Source organism: Gobio gobio (genome assembly GCF_949357685.1).
Source record: "Gobio gobio genome assembly, chromosome: 12".
NCBI lineage: Eukaryota > Metazoa > Chordata > Actinopteri > Cypriniformes > Gobionidae > Gobio > Gobio gobio.
In genome coordinates this window covers 49,547,469-49,564,773 of record NC_137105.1, presented here as the reverse complement: position 1 = coordinate 49,564,773, position 17,305 = coordinate 49,547,469, and the positions used below count along the sequence as shown (strand labels likewise).

The window sequence follows — 17,305 nt, the reverse complement described above, 5'->3', positions numbered from 1 at the left end:
AAGCCGCACAGGCCTCTCTTGGATCCGAGACCTGGGGTTCGTATATAGAGCTCGAGGATGTGGAGTGCGAGCAGACGGGCCTCGCCCTTTCTCTCCCTCTCTCCCCGAGCATGTGCGCGGGACTCCGCCCGTCAAATTTTCGCACGACTACCTGTGTCCCAGCCCGGAGGTACGCGAGGCGGTTTCATTCTGACTAGATGATGTCGTGTTCACCTCAGCTTCCGACTCTGAGGATTTCGGGCCTGCCTTTAATGACGACGCTCTCCCGCCTAGCGGCCAGGAAGCGTGACCTTCAGCGGCATACGCAGAGCTTGTCGACGTGCTTTCGCACGCTATGGAGAAGCTCGCTATCGAGTGGCCGGACGAACCCCACGAAGCACAATCCTCTCGGCTTGACGAGAGGTTTCTGAGTGGCCCTAATTCCAGGCCAGCGCGGAGGAAGCTGCCATTCTTCAGCGATCTGCACAGCGAGATAACCAGATCCTGGAAGCAGCCTTTCTCAGCCCGCCTGACTAACGCGGCAGCCGCTGACTTCACCAACCTCGTTGGTTCTGTGGAGCAGGGCTATTCCGCCATTCCTGCGGTTGAGGATACACTGGCCATTTATCTCGCTCCATCTTCAGCTCCCTCGTGGAAGTCCCGCCCCCTTCTTCCCACTAAGCCCACTAAATCCTACACGGCAGCTGGTCAGGCTGGCATAGCCCTTCATACCATGACCATCCTCCAAGCCTATCAGGCGGACGTGCTAAAGGAGATGGACGAGGGCGACAGTTTGACACCGGAAGCAGTTAAGGAGCTGTGCAAAGCCACGGATTTGGATTTACGAGCCACGAAGCACACAGCTCGCGCCATAGGGCGTTCAATGGCGGGCGTGGTGGCGCTGAGCCAACCTCACGGAAATCCGTGATAAGGAAAAGGTTTTTCTACTGGACGCTCCGGTTTCAAAGTCTGGTTTATTTGGGGAGGCGGTCAACACGGTGGTTGAGAAGTTTAGAGCCGCTAAATCTCAGTCTGCCTCTTTTAAGCAGTTCATGCCCAGGAGAGCGAGAGACTCCCCTCCCCCTCTCAGTCCAGAGAACGCCCTTCTCACAGAAGGGAATTCACCAGTAGGAGGAGCGACCAGGGTCATCCCTCACCCACCACGATCTGGGGAGCTCGTGGTCGTCCGTTTCCTTGCCAACGTCCTCACAGGCGCATCAACCCAAAGCGGCCCAGCAAACCCTCTGCTCCGGCCACTTCAAGTCGCTCCTGACCCTCCGGTCAGAAAAGGAGAGCTTCAGCTCACTTCCGAGGCTGGGTCAGACCGCGCAAGCATTTCTGCCCGCCTCTCACCAGCTCTCCTTATCCAGCTCTGTTACTTTCGCCGTCCAGCGCGCTTCGAAATACAGAACTGGCCCGACCCACGCCTTTTCTGGCACTGAAGAGACGTTTTTTGCTTTCTCACCTCACGTCTGATTGGCTCACCATCCGCCGCTCGTTCAGACGAAGACACATTCGGTCTTCTTCTGGAATCAGCGAGGCTTATTTTTCCCACTCTGGCCATGACATCTCCCACTCCGCGCCAGGACGCCACATGCTCTCCTTCGCGGATGGCCACGCCTCCCTTCAAGGTTCAGCTCGACACCCTATCTCAGGTATCTCCACCGCACCTCAACACCCCACTTCCTCTTTCACATTTCTCCCACGAGTGGAAGCTTCTGCCAGGGGTATCATCCTGGGTCCTCCAATTCACGCACCCTGGACAGGCATGCGCGCCATCTCCTCCTGTGGGCTCAGGGCAAACTTCTGTCCCTGAGAGCAGTCCATGTACCCAGAGTCTTGAACCTCGCAGCAGAAGAAGTCATCCCAGTGCCGGCTCTGGTTTTCTCTGAGCTCCCCGGCTCCATTGGGGATAGATGCGTTCGCGCATCCATGGCCCAACCTGAAACTCTATGCATTCCTGCCCACCAAACTGATTCCGGCAGTTTTGTGCAGGGTGAGAGAGAGCGTGGTCAGCCTCCTGCTTGTGGCTCCACTCTGGCCTTCCCAGACTTGGTTCTCGGAGATGGTTCTCCTTCTTCCTGATCAGAGAGGACCTATTGTCCAAGCTTCAGGGCAGGATTTGCCATCCTCACCCGGAAATTCTCTTTGGAGGAGGTCTTCTGGAGGATATTTGTGTAGCGGCAGGTTGGTCCTCCCCGCACACTTTTGTGAGGTTCTATAGTTTGGATCTCGACATGGCTCCGGGTTCCAGGCTCTCTGGTATTCTTTGAGCCAGAGATGGCAGCGCTTTAGCTTGACGTGTGTGGTATATCATTCCCATTACGTCATAAAGTGACGCAGCGTCGAGTGAACCTATGAAAGAGAACGTCTCAGGTTACTTGTGTAACCTATGTTCTCTGAGTAGGGAACGAGACACTGCGTCCACTGCCAAGCTTCCACTTCCTGATCTCATACAGAGCAGACGTGCCTTCTATCTGCTCCCCGCTCTGCTTTGGCGCTGATCTTTTTGTCTTTTTTTCTTGACTCCCTGCTTGCTGGACTCCTGAAAATACTGAAATGGAATTAATTAACTGGTCTCTCAGCGCGATTGACAAGATTTTCTCACTGAGGAAAGGTGCTCCGGGAGAACCCACCTGCCCGGACGGGACCTTCCCCGCGGGCTACACGCGGGGCGCCTGGAACAACTGGCAAGGCCTGTGCCTGGAAGTCCTGTCCGTGGAGGATATTGAGGATTTATTCATAATTGGCATTATGATAGTGGGGTTCCTATTTCTCGGCCTTGGGATTGCCCTGACCTATCGTAAAATTGGTAAGACAGCTGCCAGTAAATTCACCCAGCCGCTGTCTGTGGAAATTAAAGAGTGCTTCGTGGATGTGTGTGACCGACTGAAGGTATTAGATCAAAGAATGACATTGATTGAGGATCTGTATCGTAACATCTCAGCCCGGACTGCGGAGACGCAGGGAAGAGTGGGCTCCAAGGGGGGTCAGGCTAGTGAACTGCTACGCAGTATGTCTGGTCTGACCGTGAAATTGGATGAAATGTCCAGGTCCATTCATGAACCGGACGCTCGCCACTGACGCTGAGGATCAGAACGGATTGATTGATTATGGTCTGGAAAATTACCGAAGATCAGCTAAATGGATTAAGATATTTTCCCTCATCCCAACGTCCAGCTTGTCCCTATCTCTCGGTTGGGAGGTCCGCTATCTTGCTTTCGTTCCCTGTGCACGGCCATATCTCCTTTCAAGGACAAGCCACAGAACTGAACTTTGAAAACATCTTAAGTTATGGCTAACATTCTCACACAACACAGGAAGCTTCAAGACTCTTACTCGCATCACACACACCTCACCCCATCCCTGCCCCCATCCAACCGTCTGCCTCCCCTTTCCTCCTTCCTATCTCCCTTACTATTTCCAACAAAAAATCCCATCACGTGACCACGTGTACTGTGTGTACTATGTATGTAATGTTTGCATGTATGCTTAGCAATCTGCATTTCTTTATTTCCGGAGAGCGTGTGGCGGCGCTTTAAATAGCTGCGGCTCGGAGGCTTGCTCCAAACTTCATTTCGTTGCATTGTACTTGTACATGTGTAATGACAATAAACTTGAATCTCATCTCATCTCAAAGCTCCTCGCGCTGCTGACAGGCCTTCCTTTTCGGCAGAGAAATCTGAGGAGCAGATGGCGCGCGCGCCAGTATAAGGTTGCGACATAAGAGCGTCGGGGCAATGAATTGGCGTGATTCTATAAGGGCTTCAGACATTCTGCACACCCAGAGGACGTTCCCATTATGTCATAAAGTGACGCAGTCGATTCATGATTCGGATTGCTGAAATTTGCCGATTCAAACCGCTGAATCAACTTGCTGATTCATAACGCTTCGAAGCTTCATGATGTCTTGTTTTGAAATCGTCATCACTATGTAAGTCGTTATTTAGGGTTTTTTTGCGCACAAAAACTATTATCGCCGATTCATAAAGTTATTGTAGAACCACTGTAGTGAGATGGACTTTGTAACGACGTCTTTAATACCTTTTAAGGGTCTTGAGAGTGAACCGTGCCATTGTGTCAATGGAGGCCTTTCAGAGCCATCGGATTTCAACTAAAATATCTTCATTTCTGTTCTGAAGATGAACGGAGGTCTTACGGGTGTCGAACGACATGAGGGTAAGTAATTAATGACAGATTTTTCATTTTTGGGTGAACTAACCCTTTAATGAACGAATGACTCGAGACTGGTGAACTAATCAATTCTGTTTCCTGTACAGAACATATGGGATGTTGCGCATGCACAGTCAACACAAAATGAACGAATCGCTCTCTGAGACAACCCATTGTTCTCGAGTCATATTAAAAATTCGTTCAAAATGAACGAATCGTTCATGAATGACACATCACTAATTAATATTATAAAGCGACGATAATATTTTTGGTGCGCCTAAAACTAAACGACTTACAGTGGGGCAAAAAAGTATTTAGTCAGCCACCAATTGTGCAAGTTCTCCCACTTAAAAAGATGAGAGAGGCCTGTAATTTTCATCATAGGTACACTTCAACTATGAGAGACAGAATGAGGAAAATCCAAAAAAATCACGTCTGATTTTTAAAGAATTTATTTGCAAATTATGATGGAAAATAAGTATTTGGTCAATGCCAACAAAGGGTATATAACAAAGTATTGAGATTAACTTTTGTTAATGACAGAGGTCAAACGTTTTCTGCAAATCTCCACAAGGTTTTTACACACTGTTGCTGGTAGTTTGGCCCATTCCTCCATGCAGATCTCCTCTAGAGCAGTGATGGGGCTGTCGCTGGGCAACACGGATTTTCAACTCCCTCCAAAGATTTTCTATGGGGTTGAGATCTGAAGACTGGCTAGGCCACTCCAGGACCTTTAAATGCTTCTTACAAAGCCACTCCTTTGTTACCTGGGCGGTGTGTTTGGGATCATTGTCATGCTTAAAGACCCAGCCACGTTTCATCTTCAATGCCCTTGCTGATGGAAGGAGGTTTTTACTCAAAATCTCACGATACATGGCCCCATTCATTCTTTCCTTTACACGGATCAGTCGTCCTGGTCCCTTTGCAGAAAAACAGCCCCAAAGCGTGATGTTTCCACCCCCATGCTTCACAGTAGGTGTGGTGTTCTTTGGATGCAGCTCAGCATTCTTTCTCCTCCAAACACGACAAGTTGAGTTTTTACCAAAAAGTTACATTTTGGTTTCATCTCCCAATCCTCTTCTGGATCATCCAAATGCTCTCTAGCAAACTTCAGACGGGCCCAGACATGTACTGGCTTAAGCAGGGGGACACGTCTGGCACTGCAGGATTTGAGTCCCTGGTGGCTTAGTGTGTTACTGATGGTAGCCTTTGTTGCTTTGGTCCCAGCTCTCTGCAGGTCATTCACTAGGTCCCCCGTGTGGTTCTGGGATTTTTGCTCACCGTTCTTGTGATCATTTTGACCCCACGGGGTGAGATCTTGCGTGGAGCCCCAGATCGAGGGAGATTATCAGTGGTCTTGTATGTCTTCCATTTTCGAATAATTGCTCCAACAGTTGATTTCTTCACACCAAGCTGCTTACCTATTGCAGATTCAGTTTCCCCAGCCTGGTGCAGGTCTACAATTTTGTTTCTGGTGTCCTTTGACAGCTCTTTGGTCTTGGCCATAATGGAGTTGGGAGTCTGACTGTTTGAGGTTGTGGACAGGTGTCTTTTATACTGATAACGAGTTCAAACAGGTGCCATTAATACAGGTAACGAGTGGAGGACAGAGGAGCCTCTTAAAGAAGAAGTTACAGGTCTGTGAGAGCCAGAAGTCTTGCTTTTTTGTAGTTGCCCAAATACTTATTTTCCAGCATAATAAATTAGTTAAAAATCAGACAATGTGATTTTCTGGATTTTTTTTCTCATACTGTCTCTCATTGTTGAAGTGTACCTATGATGAGAATTACAGGCCTCTCTCATCTTTTTAAGTGGGAGAACTTGCACAATTGGTGCCTGACTAAATACTTTTTTCCCCCCACTGTATATAATGATAACCGATTTCAAAACACTGCTTCATGAAGCTTCGGAGTGTATCGAATCAGCGAGTCGAATCATGATTTGGATCATGTGTCAAACCGCCAAACTGCTGTAATCAAGTGACTTTGGTGCTCCAAACCACTGAATCGACTGAATCGATTGGTGTGGGCGTGCTGTACACCATATAAGTCCTGAATGCTGGGAGAGGTCCCTGGATACCCCAAGGCATGAAGTGAGTGGATCCAGTAACAGGATGGCTGAAACTGCAGTAGCTTTGGCCTAATGACGGGTGGTGAGTAAGCTTGAACCTGTTCCATTCGCTCAGAGAAGGGAGAAACAGTGCCACTACTTAATGACTCTGGCTGGCTGTTATATCTGTGATGTGGTACTGGACATGTGTAACGGGAAGAGGAAGGAGATCTCATAACATTTAGCTGCTCCACTAGACCACTGAGTCTAGCGTCTATACTGTCCCCATGACTATGGCAGGACCTGGTCCATACAGCAGAGATGATAACTCATGCCAAGTCGGCTGTACCCCAGTCGAGGTGGGCTCGGCCTGCCCACTGAGGGTCAGTGGTGCCGCTGCATGGTCCATCTTTGGCTGCTGATATGGCTCGTAAGGCCCAGTAACTGGCAGAAGGGACCGCCACTTCAGGCTCACTTTCGGACCCCCATCATATATTAAACTTGCCTGATCATTAATAGAATAATAATATTATTACAATACATAAGTAAAATACGAAGTATGAATGATCAAAACATAGGGATGAGCAAAATGCCTGCAGAATGCCAAATCTGTCCCCTGTAGATCAGCCTTTATGTGGGCTGTCTCAACTTTCAACCTTGCACAATACTACTTTGATACATTTTGATTAGGGGTGTGCGATAATTAAACAATATTTTGCTGAGTGTGTTATTGTGCTGCTTGGCAGGTTTAGGACTGCTGTGGACAGCTGACTCCTAAAGTTGTTTGACCTGTGTGGTGGTCAGTTCACAGCAGTGACAGAAATGATCTTTTCCAATACGTCTCGATTGATTTTTTTTTTTGATTTACCTTTTATAATTGTATTTTTAAACCTAATCAATGTCAATTTAATAATGTAATCAAATTTAATTATAATAATAATACACAATAGGGCTGTTACCAATCAAATTAAATAACAAAATTGAGGAAACACTGAATCTGAAGTGGCATTCAGCTGCAGTTACAAATACATAATATTTAGATTTTTTTAAACATTTTTGCACAAAAGTATTGTGCATTATCAAATTTTTTGTTAAATGTATTACATAGTATGCGATCATTTTCAATAAAAAATTGTGTTCATTTCAAGTCAATATTTGTATACATGATCTTTGTGTTGTGGTGCTTCCTCTTAATAAACAGAACACACAAAATGTAAATGGTTTAATAATAACATTTGTTTATATTTTGGTGTTAGACAGACATCACAAATTTAAGATGGGCCTCTGAATCTGCCAAAGAAGAGGATGCTGTTGGTGGGGTTGTGCCTGATGTAGAATAAGAACGGGTGATCTGCCATGAAGTGCTCTTCGCGAAACATACAGAAGGCCACCATGACTGCAGTAGCTGCTGCCGCCTCTGTGCCTTCTTCATTTACATCAACAAACGCCTTGTGGGCCACCGCTGAAACGAAGAGGCCACCCGAACTGTTCATGCCTGTCAGATCAGCCTTTCCATCCTGGAACACAGAAGTCATCCCCATCCCCATCAATGTCTCAGCTAAGGAGCTCTCAACCTCCAGTTTAAACTTTGGCAAATGGACTATGATGTCTGTCTGGGCGTCCATATTGTTTCTGTTGGTCCATTCATGAAGCTTGTCAAGGGTCAACCCGCTCTCCAGCTGTCAAACACACACATACAAATATTGTGAGTCTCTGAACAGACAAGATACCAAATACAATCAAGATCAGAACAAAAACTTCTTGCAGACCTTCAGAAGAGGGTCAGAGCCGTCCTGGGTTTCCTCAGGAAGAAGGATCAACATGCTGAGCTCCTCCTTTACATATGGCAACTCCAGCACCTGCAAGCGCTGCTCATGGATGTAGTTGAAGGGGAACTTTTTCTTCTGGTACATCATTTGCACTGGTCGGCTCTCATTCTAATGGAAGACAGACACATGTGGGAATGAGAGAGTAACCATGAAGAATATGACTCTCGGTCAGGTGGATATGATGTAGGGTTTCTGCAGGTTTTATGAAGGTAAAATTAAGACCTTTTTAAAGGCGTCCTATAAAGCCCCTTTTTACACATGTAAAATAAGTCTCTGATGTCCCCAGAGTGTGTGTGTGAAGTTTTAGCTTAGAGGATTTGTTCACTTGAAATTGAAAATTTTCCTTTGAAACTGCATTGATTTGCACCTTCAACCGTTGGTGGCCATTGAAGTCCATTATGTGGAAAGAAATCCTGTAATGTTTTCCTCAAAAAACGTATTTTATTTTCGACTGAAGAAAGACATGAACATCTTGGATGAGATGGGAGTGAGTTAATTATCAGGAAATTTTAAAATACCCCACAGATCAATTTTTATAGCATGTTAAAGTTGTCAGTTCCCTTTCGAGGGAACTCGCGCTGCGTCGATGACGCTCTGGGAACGCCCCTGCGTGATTGCGTCTGAAGCACGTATGTCAACTAGTCCAGAGGTGGGAGAGAATGTCACGGGTGAGTGACGTCATGACCAGGAAAGGATAAAAGCACATCCGGTTTGACCGGCGTTAGCTTCTGTGCCTCAGCAAGCGCTCTATGTTAAAACTGTCTGTCATATTTATTGTTGTCTGTCCTCATCTTTGAAAAGAAAGTTACTATGGCGAATGATTCATTCAAGTTGTGTGTTCCTCCCTGCCCGCGTTATCTAACGGGTGGGGATACACATGATTTGTGTGTGTTCTGCTTGGGAGCGGACCTTCGAGGGGGCGGACTGCCCACACAGTGAAATGTTTCCCCTCCGCACGCTCCGCTCCCACATTTCACTTTTCGAGGAAAGTGGCCAGGCTTGCGATCCTCAGGATTCCGGCCCCGCTGTTGCTGAGGCAGCACAGAGACGGCAATCTTGAGGATCGCAAATGGATCTCACGGAGGGGATAAAGACGCCCCCCCTTCCCCCCTCTCTTCCTTTACCGGTGGAATCCAGCTCTCTCTTGCTGGAAGCATACCCAGCGGCTTTTTCCACCCGGGGAGAGAGCCCAGTGCTTCAATACTCTAATGCCGAGGAAATAGATGTATTAAGCACTGAGGACGGAAATAAGGGGGAAAAGGATTCGCCACGTCTTTCCCAATCTGCCGCACTCCTGTCAGAAACTGAAGCTTCCGCGCCTCGATCGCCCCCCGGTGGTCGGTCCCAGTATAGCTCCTAAACCCCACCCCTCCATGTATTAGAAGGGACGTGAGACACACTAAACAATTCAATTACACTTCAAATAATTGTTTCCTAAAGATGGTTTCTGTCATTTTAGGCAGTTTTTATTACGATGATTTAATTTCAAGTGTTCGTTTTTTAAATAAGTTTAGTTTTAGCTAGTTATTTGATGCTATAAAAACGGGGGGTGTGACGTCATGATTGACAGCTGAGATTGACGGCTTCTCTGAGTGAAGTTGTCACTGAGGCACTAACAGACTTTTTTGGGGATTTTGGGGAGGAGATTGGAGCTTTAGCTTTAATTTCTACATTTCTATAACTGTTTATTTCACACCAACATAATTAATTGTTCTGCATCTGTGAGAGTGTGGGTGGGCTTTTGATAATCACGCCTCTACTTCCTGCTCTCTACTGCGCAACTCCGGTCCCAAGATCGCTACTGCGCAGACTCGGTCCCAAGATGTCAGCGCCGTGTACGGGCCTACGAAAGCTTCAACTCTGGTCAGCGGAAGTCAATGAAGTCGCATCGTCCATATTTTTTTACGGTCTATGCTCTTTCCCCAGCGTATGAGGAGTTGATGGAGATGATAACTCGTGCCGTGTCTAAATTACATATTGACAGGCCAGCCGAGAAAAGAGGCACTCGTCCCAAAAGCAAGTTAAATGAGTACTTCCTCTCCTCTAATGTGCCACCTCCATCACGGGGCACTGGAATAAACCATATACTTCCTGTTTATTCAGTCCCCAAGCGCATGTGTATTCTGATATCAAGGGACTGAAAGAATATGGTTATGGGGCGTTACCCAGGGCTTGCCAGCTATCGGTCTTCTACTTCGGCATCGTCCCTAAAGGCCCCGGTGCTTCCGACTAAGCCACTCAAAACTACATCTAGCTTAAGAAAAGCATACACAGCAGCAGGTCAGGCAGGAGCTTGTTTACACACATTGGCTATTTTACAGGCTTATCAGGCTGACCTGCTGGGGGATTTGGACAAGAGCGAGGAGGTGGGGCCCGATGAAGTTCGCAAGCTTCGTCAGGCCACAGATTTGTCTCTCAGGGCCCCCAAAGAGACCGCCAGAGCAATCTATGGCAGCACTGGTGGCTACTGAGAGAGAACTTTGGTTGAATCTTTCGGAAATAAAGGATAAAGATTCTTTTCTTCTTGATTCTTCTATTTCTCCCTCTGGCCTCTTTGGCGATTCTGTTAACACGGTCGTTGAAAGGTTTCAAGACCATGATGGCGGTCTTCAAAGCATTGAAGCACTTCCTCCAAGACCTGAGAGACCATCATGTGCTTGTAAGATCAGACAACACATTGGTGGTCTCTTATATAAATCGTCAGTGGGGTCTGCGCTCACGTCCGCTATGCAAACTGGCACACCAGATCCTCCTGTGGTCTCTGGGGAAGATACTCTCTCTGAGGGCAGTGTATATTCCAGGGTACTAGAAAATAGGAGCAGACACCCTGTCGAGGCAGGGGCTGAGGCCGGGGGATTGGAGACTCCATCCAGAGGTGGTGGAGTACATTTGGGAAATTTACGGCCGAACGGAAGTGGACGTGTTTGCGTCTCAGTACACGACGCACTGTCCTCTTTGGTTTTCCCTCACTCATCCAGCCCCATTGGGACTGGATGCTATGGCACAGACATGGCCGAGGTGACGTCTGTACACCTTCCCCCTTGTTCCTCTGCTCCCAGGAGTTCTGGAAAGAGTCTGCCAGGCCGGAACAACCCTACTGCTGGTAGCACCATGCTGGCCGAGCCGGTTCTGGTTCTCAGATCGGATATCTCTCCTCGACGGGCCTCCCCTGGAGATCCCGATCAGGAGAGACCTTCTGTCTCGGGCTGGGGGCACAATTTTTCACCCACACCCAGAGATTTGGAACCTGTGAGTTTGGCCTCTCATAGAGGGGGCCCAACTCATAGAGGCTGGTCTCTCAACTGAGAGAGTTGTAGAGACCATACTACATTACAGAGCTCCAGCTACGAGGAAGCTTTATGCCTTGAAATGGAAAGTATTCACTACTTGGTGTAACGAGCGTCAGTTGGATTCGGTTAACTGCCGAATTGGTACAGTACTTGAGTTCTTGCAAGATCGCTTTTCAGCAAGGTTATCCCGTTCTACCCTGAAGGTATATGTGGCGGCCATTGTGGCTTACCATGCCCCTGTGGGTAATACATCTCTGGGGAGAGATCCTCTGATTATTCGCTTCCTTCGCGGCGAGCACTGGACACTTATGTCCACAGATCTGCCCTGTGGAGTAAATCCGATCAGCTGTTTGGAGTGCCTAAGAAAGGTCTTCCAGCCTCCAAGCAGACAGTTAGCCCCCCCCCCCCCCCCCCCCCCCAAAGCTGTAAACCTAGGGGAAACACTGTTATCGTTCCCAAAGCGTCATCGACGCAGCACGAGTTCACTCGGCCATACTTCCGGCATCCCTTTGATCGACTTACTTTAGGTAATCGAAGCTAACGCGGTCAAACAGGTTGTGCTTTGCTTTTATTCTTTCCTGGTCATGACGTCACCCGCCTGTGACGTTCTCTCCCACCATTGGACTAGTTGACTAGTAGTGACATACGTGCTTCAGACGCAATCACACAGGGGAGCTCCCAAAGCATCATCGATGCAGCGTCTTGTTCCCTTCTTAGGGAACTATGGTTACAGTCGTAACCTGAGACGTTTTTGAGGGTGAGCAAAAACGCTCTGTTTTTGTGTATGCCCCTTTAAATACAAATGAACTGCTGCTCCCAGCCCCTTTTCATGAAGAGGGCGGAGCTTCAAGAGCTCATGTTAGCAGCTCCGATTACCTCACGCAGACACGCACTGAAAATGTCAGAAACTGTTCAGTCTCTTATATTCAAACCGCAGTCGGACAATGAAGTAGAGACTCAAGAAGAAGTGACAACATGTAGAATGCAACTTACGCCGAAAGTGTATCGCCTCTCGCAGTTCAAAATGCTTACGCTACGTCAGACGTCAATAAGTGGTCTGGCGGACGCTAGATATTTTACTTTGTACCATGTTAAATATGTGAAATAAGAATCGCACCTGGTTGATCTTAAATGGCATTTCTTTGGTCTCTTGAGCATTAAATTTCTGCAGCCAGTTCCCTTTGAAGTAGATGGCATTAACCAGAGCCAATCGGGTCATCCCAGTCACCATTCCCGGCTTGAGAAGATCTTTGATTTTATCTGAAAAACACAAGTTTATGTTTCTGACTTCACATCTGTGGCTTTAAAAAAAGGTTTTCTATCAACAGATGATTGTTTTATCTGAAATATAAGTGTATATGGAAGTGTTGTTCTCACTCTCCGTCTGCTCCTCCACCCATGTGTTAATGAGCTTTCGTGAGTCCTCAGTCGCTCTAATGAAGTCCACAGGCTGAAGGTCAGCGTGGTACAGCTTCAGCGTGGACTCCAGATACTCCTGCAGCACAAAATAAAGCCACCGTCTCACAGCACACAGAGAGCATCAACATGTCTCATTATTACAGGCCCAATGGACTCACGGGTAAGAAGCTGAAGGTTTTCTCTCCATAGATGCGGTTGGCCAGTTTGAGGATGTAGGAGGCCGATGGACTGTTGATCGATGAGGTGAGGGACTCAAAATGAGAGTGGACATCTGAGACAGAACTGAAGGACAAAACCTGCACAGGGCAAGAGAAGTTCTCCTTTGTCAGCATATTATAATTTAATGTAGTCTATATCAGGGGTTTTCAAACTTTTTGTGTGTGTGGACCACTAGTTGTAATCAAGAAATTTCGCGGACCACCTCATAATAATAAAATTATGTCTACACACAGACCTACCTGAATTAATCCGCACCTCTAAATAGGCTTACTAGCACTAAAACTATAACTGGTCATCACATCAGTACAACAGGCTTGTTAAAAGAAAGTTTACTGTATACAACGGCTGCCACATATTTATTTTATTTATTTACTCAAGTGCATAATCGGGTTCATTTAAACAACGGGCTTATTTTGCAATGGAGTGTGAAATCTATACAGTAATAAGAACACTTGGATATAGTCAACATTTCAAAACCTTTGGCAAATTTAGGGAATTATTAGAGTTATTATTTAAAGTTTACAAGTCCTCAAAAAGTGAGGCACTGAACTTGAACGTCACGGCCGAGCGCCACTAGCCTATTTTAGTAATCACACAATAACATGACAATTTAATTTAAATTTTATATCAATATAGGTCTACATATTCTTTTTACTTTTTATTTTTATGGGAATTTCCTGGTAAAATGAAGGTAAAAAAAAAAAGTATTTTGCCTTTCCACGGACCACCTGCAGTACCCTCACGGACCACTAGTGGTCCGCGGACAACAGTTTGGGAATGGCTGGTCTATATGACAGACTTGTGCTGCACATGTTGCTCTGAACCGTATTTTCCCTACTAAAAAAGGCTGTATTATGCATGCCAGGCCAGAAGTTAATGATGGGAGAAACAAAGTTTTTTAAAGCTTTGAAGCAATTGCTTCGCAAAATTAGATGTTTTGAAGAGTTGGAAACGCCACACGCTGGCGACGCCTGCTGGTCAGAACAGTGTAAATGCAGCATAAACTCATGCCAAACATGCATAAAAACACCTTTTACAAACACATTGCAAATGTTTTATTGAAAGTATAATCTATTGGGGCGGCAGTGGCTCAGTGGTTCATGTAGGTTGTCTACAAACCGGAAGGTTGGTGGTTCGATCCCCGGTTCCACCTGACCAAGTGTCGAGGTGTCCATGAGCAAGACACCTAACCCCAGCAGCTCCCGACGAGCTGGATGGCGCCTTGCATGGCTGACACCGCCGTCGGTGTATGAATGAGTGTGTGAATGGGTGAATGTGAGGCAAAATGTAAAGCGCTTTGGATGGCCGTAGGTCTGTTAAAAGCGCTATATAAATGCAGTCCATTTACCATTTACCATCAGATGCAATTAACTCATCAAATACCATTAAATATAAAGTGTCTGTAAAATATGTATTCTTTTATCAAATTTCAGGGCTTGTTTTGTTAGTTCTCTCAGCTAAACAGAGACTATTAACTACTATTATTCCTTTTAATTATACAAATACTTCATTAAAACATCTACAAATGTATAAGCGCATGACGACCCATCGCGTTTTTGTTGTTTACATGGAGACGGTAAAGACATCGTTTTCAAAACCTTGCGCTTTGAAACACATTATCCAAAGCTTGCGTTTTCAGGCACCAAAAACGCAGTTGTCGTGTAAATGAACGGCCAAAAGGCATTAAAAGTTTTCCGTTATCAGTTGAAAACAGTGTCGTGTAAACATGCCCTAAAAGAGTCACTGTTGGAGAGCAAGAGGGCAGCTGTGATCGTTTGTTTACATACTTCACCTCTCCCTTCCTCTCTCTGAGTCAGTCGCTTGCTAGTTATCACAATCTGCAGGCACTCTTTGGCTAATGAAATGTTCTGCTGTGTCTAATCAATAAAAGTTAATGCTTTGCATTCATTATTTCTAAGCAAATTCAACAACTAAAACAAAACAAAACCATCTTATTAATGACGTGCAGCAGACACTACAGTGTTCACGTAAAGTCCTTATATTATCCAGTTAATATGTAACTGCAGTGGCTAGTTCCTACCAAATACTGCTACCATGACTTTAGTAGCTTATGGGCTAGATTTACTAACAGCTTGCGCCAACGCAAAACCTTATTTTGGCGTTAAAAAACTACTGTGAGGACTGACTAAAGACAGGCGGTGAAACATTAGCTCTGAAAAGGCGTGGACAGGGTTATTTCTGTGGCTGATCTTATGCATTTGTAGGAGTTTCTCTTTCAGACACAGTATTTATATGAAGAGAGTATTCAAATGAATCCTGCAAGGCAATTTAATAAGGTTTGCGCTCGTCAATTTACTGGTGTTTGTGTCATTATTTACCACCCCAAAAAAAGCACATCTTAAACCAGACGCTAACTGGTAGATTTATGGAATCTACCAGTTAAACATTATGGAAATGTTAAACCTTATGGAAATGAACCGACTGCGTCTGGGTTCTTTCATTTGTGTGTCGTCAATAAATCATAAGCTGAACTTTCCACTCCCATCTGCACTTTTATGGGATTGCGCTCTCATGCTAATTTGCCCTGTTTAGTAAATCTGGCCCTGTACTAGCTATATTTACTGAGAGACAATAGGTTATTCTGAAAGAGAGCACTCTTTGCTTTGTTAGTTGTATTGAAATGTCACATCAACATAATTAATAAACTGAAATGACAGTTAGAAAAATAATTCAAAGAAACTAGGGATGCACGATACATCGGCCATCATATCGGGTGATATGTTCATTTTTAATATTATCATTGGCCGATATATAGTTGATACTTAATGTATTATTTCCTTCAGCTGAGACACTTGAGATACGCACTCTTCACATGATGGTTATGAATTACTTGAAATATGATTGGAATCACTTCAAAAAAGGAAAATACAGTTCAGCACACGTCTGTCATATAGGCTTCATAAAATTATAATGAGAACATCATAATTGTGAGCTTGGCACATGACTTTTAATGGTGAGACTTTAGTTTTTGTAATCAGGCTCTCGAATTATCAGTTATCGTATCAGCCAAACGGTCAAAACTGCCATTATTGTTTCTCAACCGTAAAATGAAAACATTTTTTAAAGAATTCTCAGGCTCTTTGAGGACTAAAGGCGTTTAATCACAAAATCTATCTTAGATGAACTCACTAGGTAACCATTGCACAACTGTGAGCCATTGTTTGAATATGATTAATGCATCTCTACTAAACTCAAACTATGCGCTAGTGTTTACTCTCCTGACATTTGGGCCTCGCCCCATTTCCCATCATTCAGGGTCCCATCACTTCCTGGTTATAGGATTTCCCATCACAGATTTTAAGTGTGTAATGTAGCCTACTTAGATTCACAGTAACAAAACTTCATTGGAAACCCTGCTCGTTCTCCTGACTCCTATACATCACCTTCGCCATTTCTTTGGCTGTGTCTCCTCGGGCTCCCAAGTAGACCATAGCGAGCGCGGCGCTGACGCTCAGCGGGGAAAAGAACATGTTTCCCTCCGCGTTGCTCGCGCTCAGAGCCCGATAGAGATCCAGAGCGAAGAGACTGTTAGCACGAGCGAGATCCTCCATGACTGTTGACACTGCAAAAAGAGCCCAAGCATTATGAGAGCACCATTTCACTCATGCGCAGAAGTTTGATTCGCGCGTAAGATCCTATACAGGAAGAAACAAAACTACAGTTCCGTGCACGTGTGTGTATAGATTAAGTACTTACATTTTATTAAAGATGCTTGTCCCAAACGTACGTCTGTGTGAGAGAGAAATCTGCGCCAGAGTCATGCGATATAAACCATCAGAAACGCCCATAAGCAGAACAGGTGAGTCAGTCTCACATCCCACGCCCTTTTATTACCTTCTTTTCATATGCTTCCCTTATTTTACTGCATCATGTCCAGCTAAGTTCAAAAGTGAGTCCAACATTTGTTGGAATAGAGTGCTTTTTTTGGATAGAGAGAGAGAGAGAGAGAGAGAGAGAGAGAGAGAGAGAGAGAGAGAGAGAGAGAGAGAGAGAGAGAGAGAGAGAGATAGCTAGGACAATAGCAAACAGACTTTGTTTTGTCAGCAACACAACGCAGATGCATCCGATGAATGTGACATGACAGCTCTGGACTAATCAGCTGGACTTTGTGTATAAAGGGTGAATCACACTGTTGGGTCAGAGGCAATAAAACCATCAAAGGCCTTTCACAATAGGGCTGTGTCGTCAGAAACGCTCCTTCCGTTCGTGTTTTTCTATAAATGTAGCCTTTGTTTTTATTGATCTATTGGGCATTGATTATTGATTTATTCAGGAGACCCGAGGTTTCTAACAGTTAAGAGATAACACCAGTCATTTGGCATGATA

The 17,305-nt window shown here is 45.6% G+C and overlaps 1 protein-coding gene across 1 annotated transcript; it reads right to left on the bottom strand.

The window, feature by feature from the left end:
- Positions 1-7,062: 7,062 nt before the first annotated feature.
- LOC307134717 (leukocyte elastase inhibitor-like) lies at positions 7,063-17,067 on the bottom strand. The gene is made up of 7 exons (XM_079830674.1): positions 16,676-17,067; positions 16,363-16,541; positions 12,898-13,035; positions 12,698-12,815; positions 12,438-12,580; positions 7,971-8,138; positions 7,063-7,880 (listed from the first exon to the last, which is right to left on the bottom strand). The coding sequence occupies exons 2-7, from the start codon at positions 16,528-16,530 to the stop codon at positions 7,473-7,475; spliced, it is 1,143 nt and encodes a 380-aa protein (XP_079686800.1). The 5' UTR covers positions 16,531-16,541; positions 16,676-17,067; the 3' UTR covers positions 7,063-7,472.
- Between the last annotated feature and the right edge of the window lie 238 nt (positions 17,068-17,305).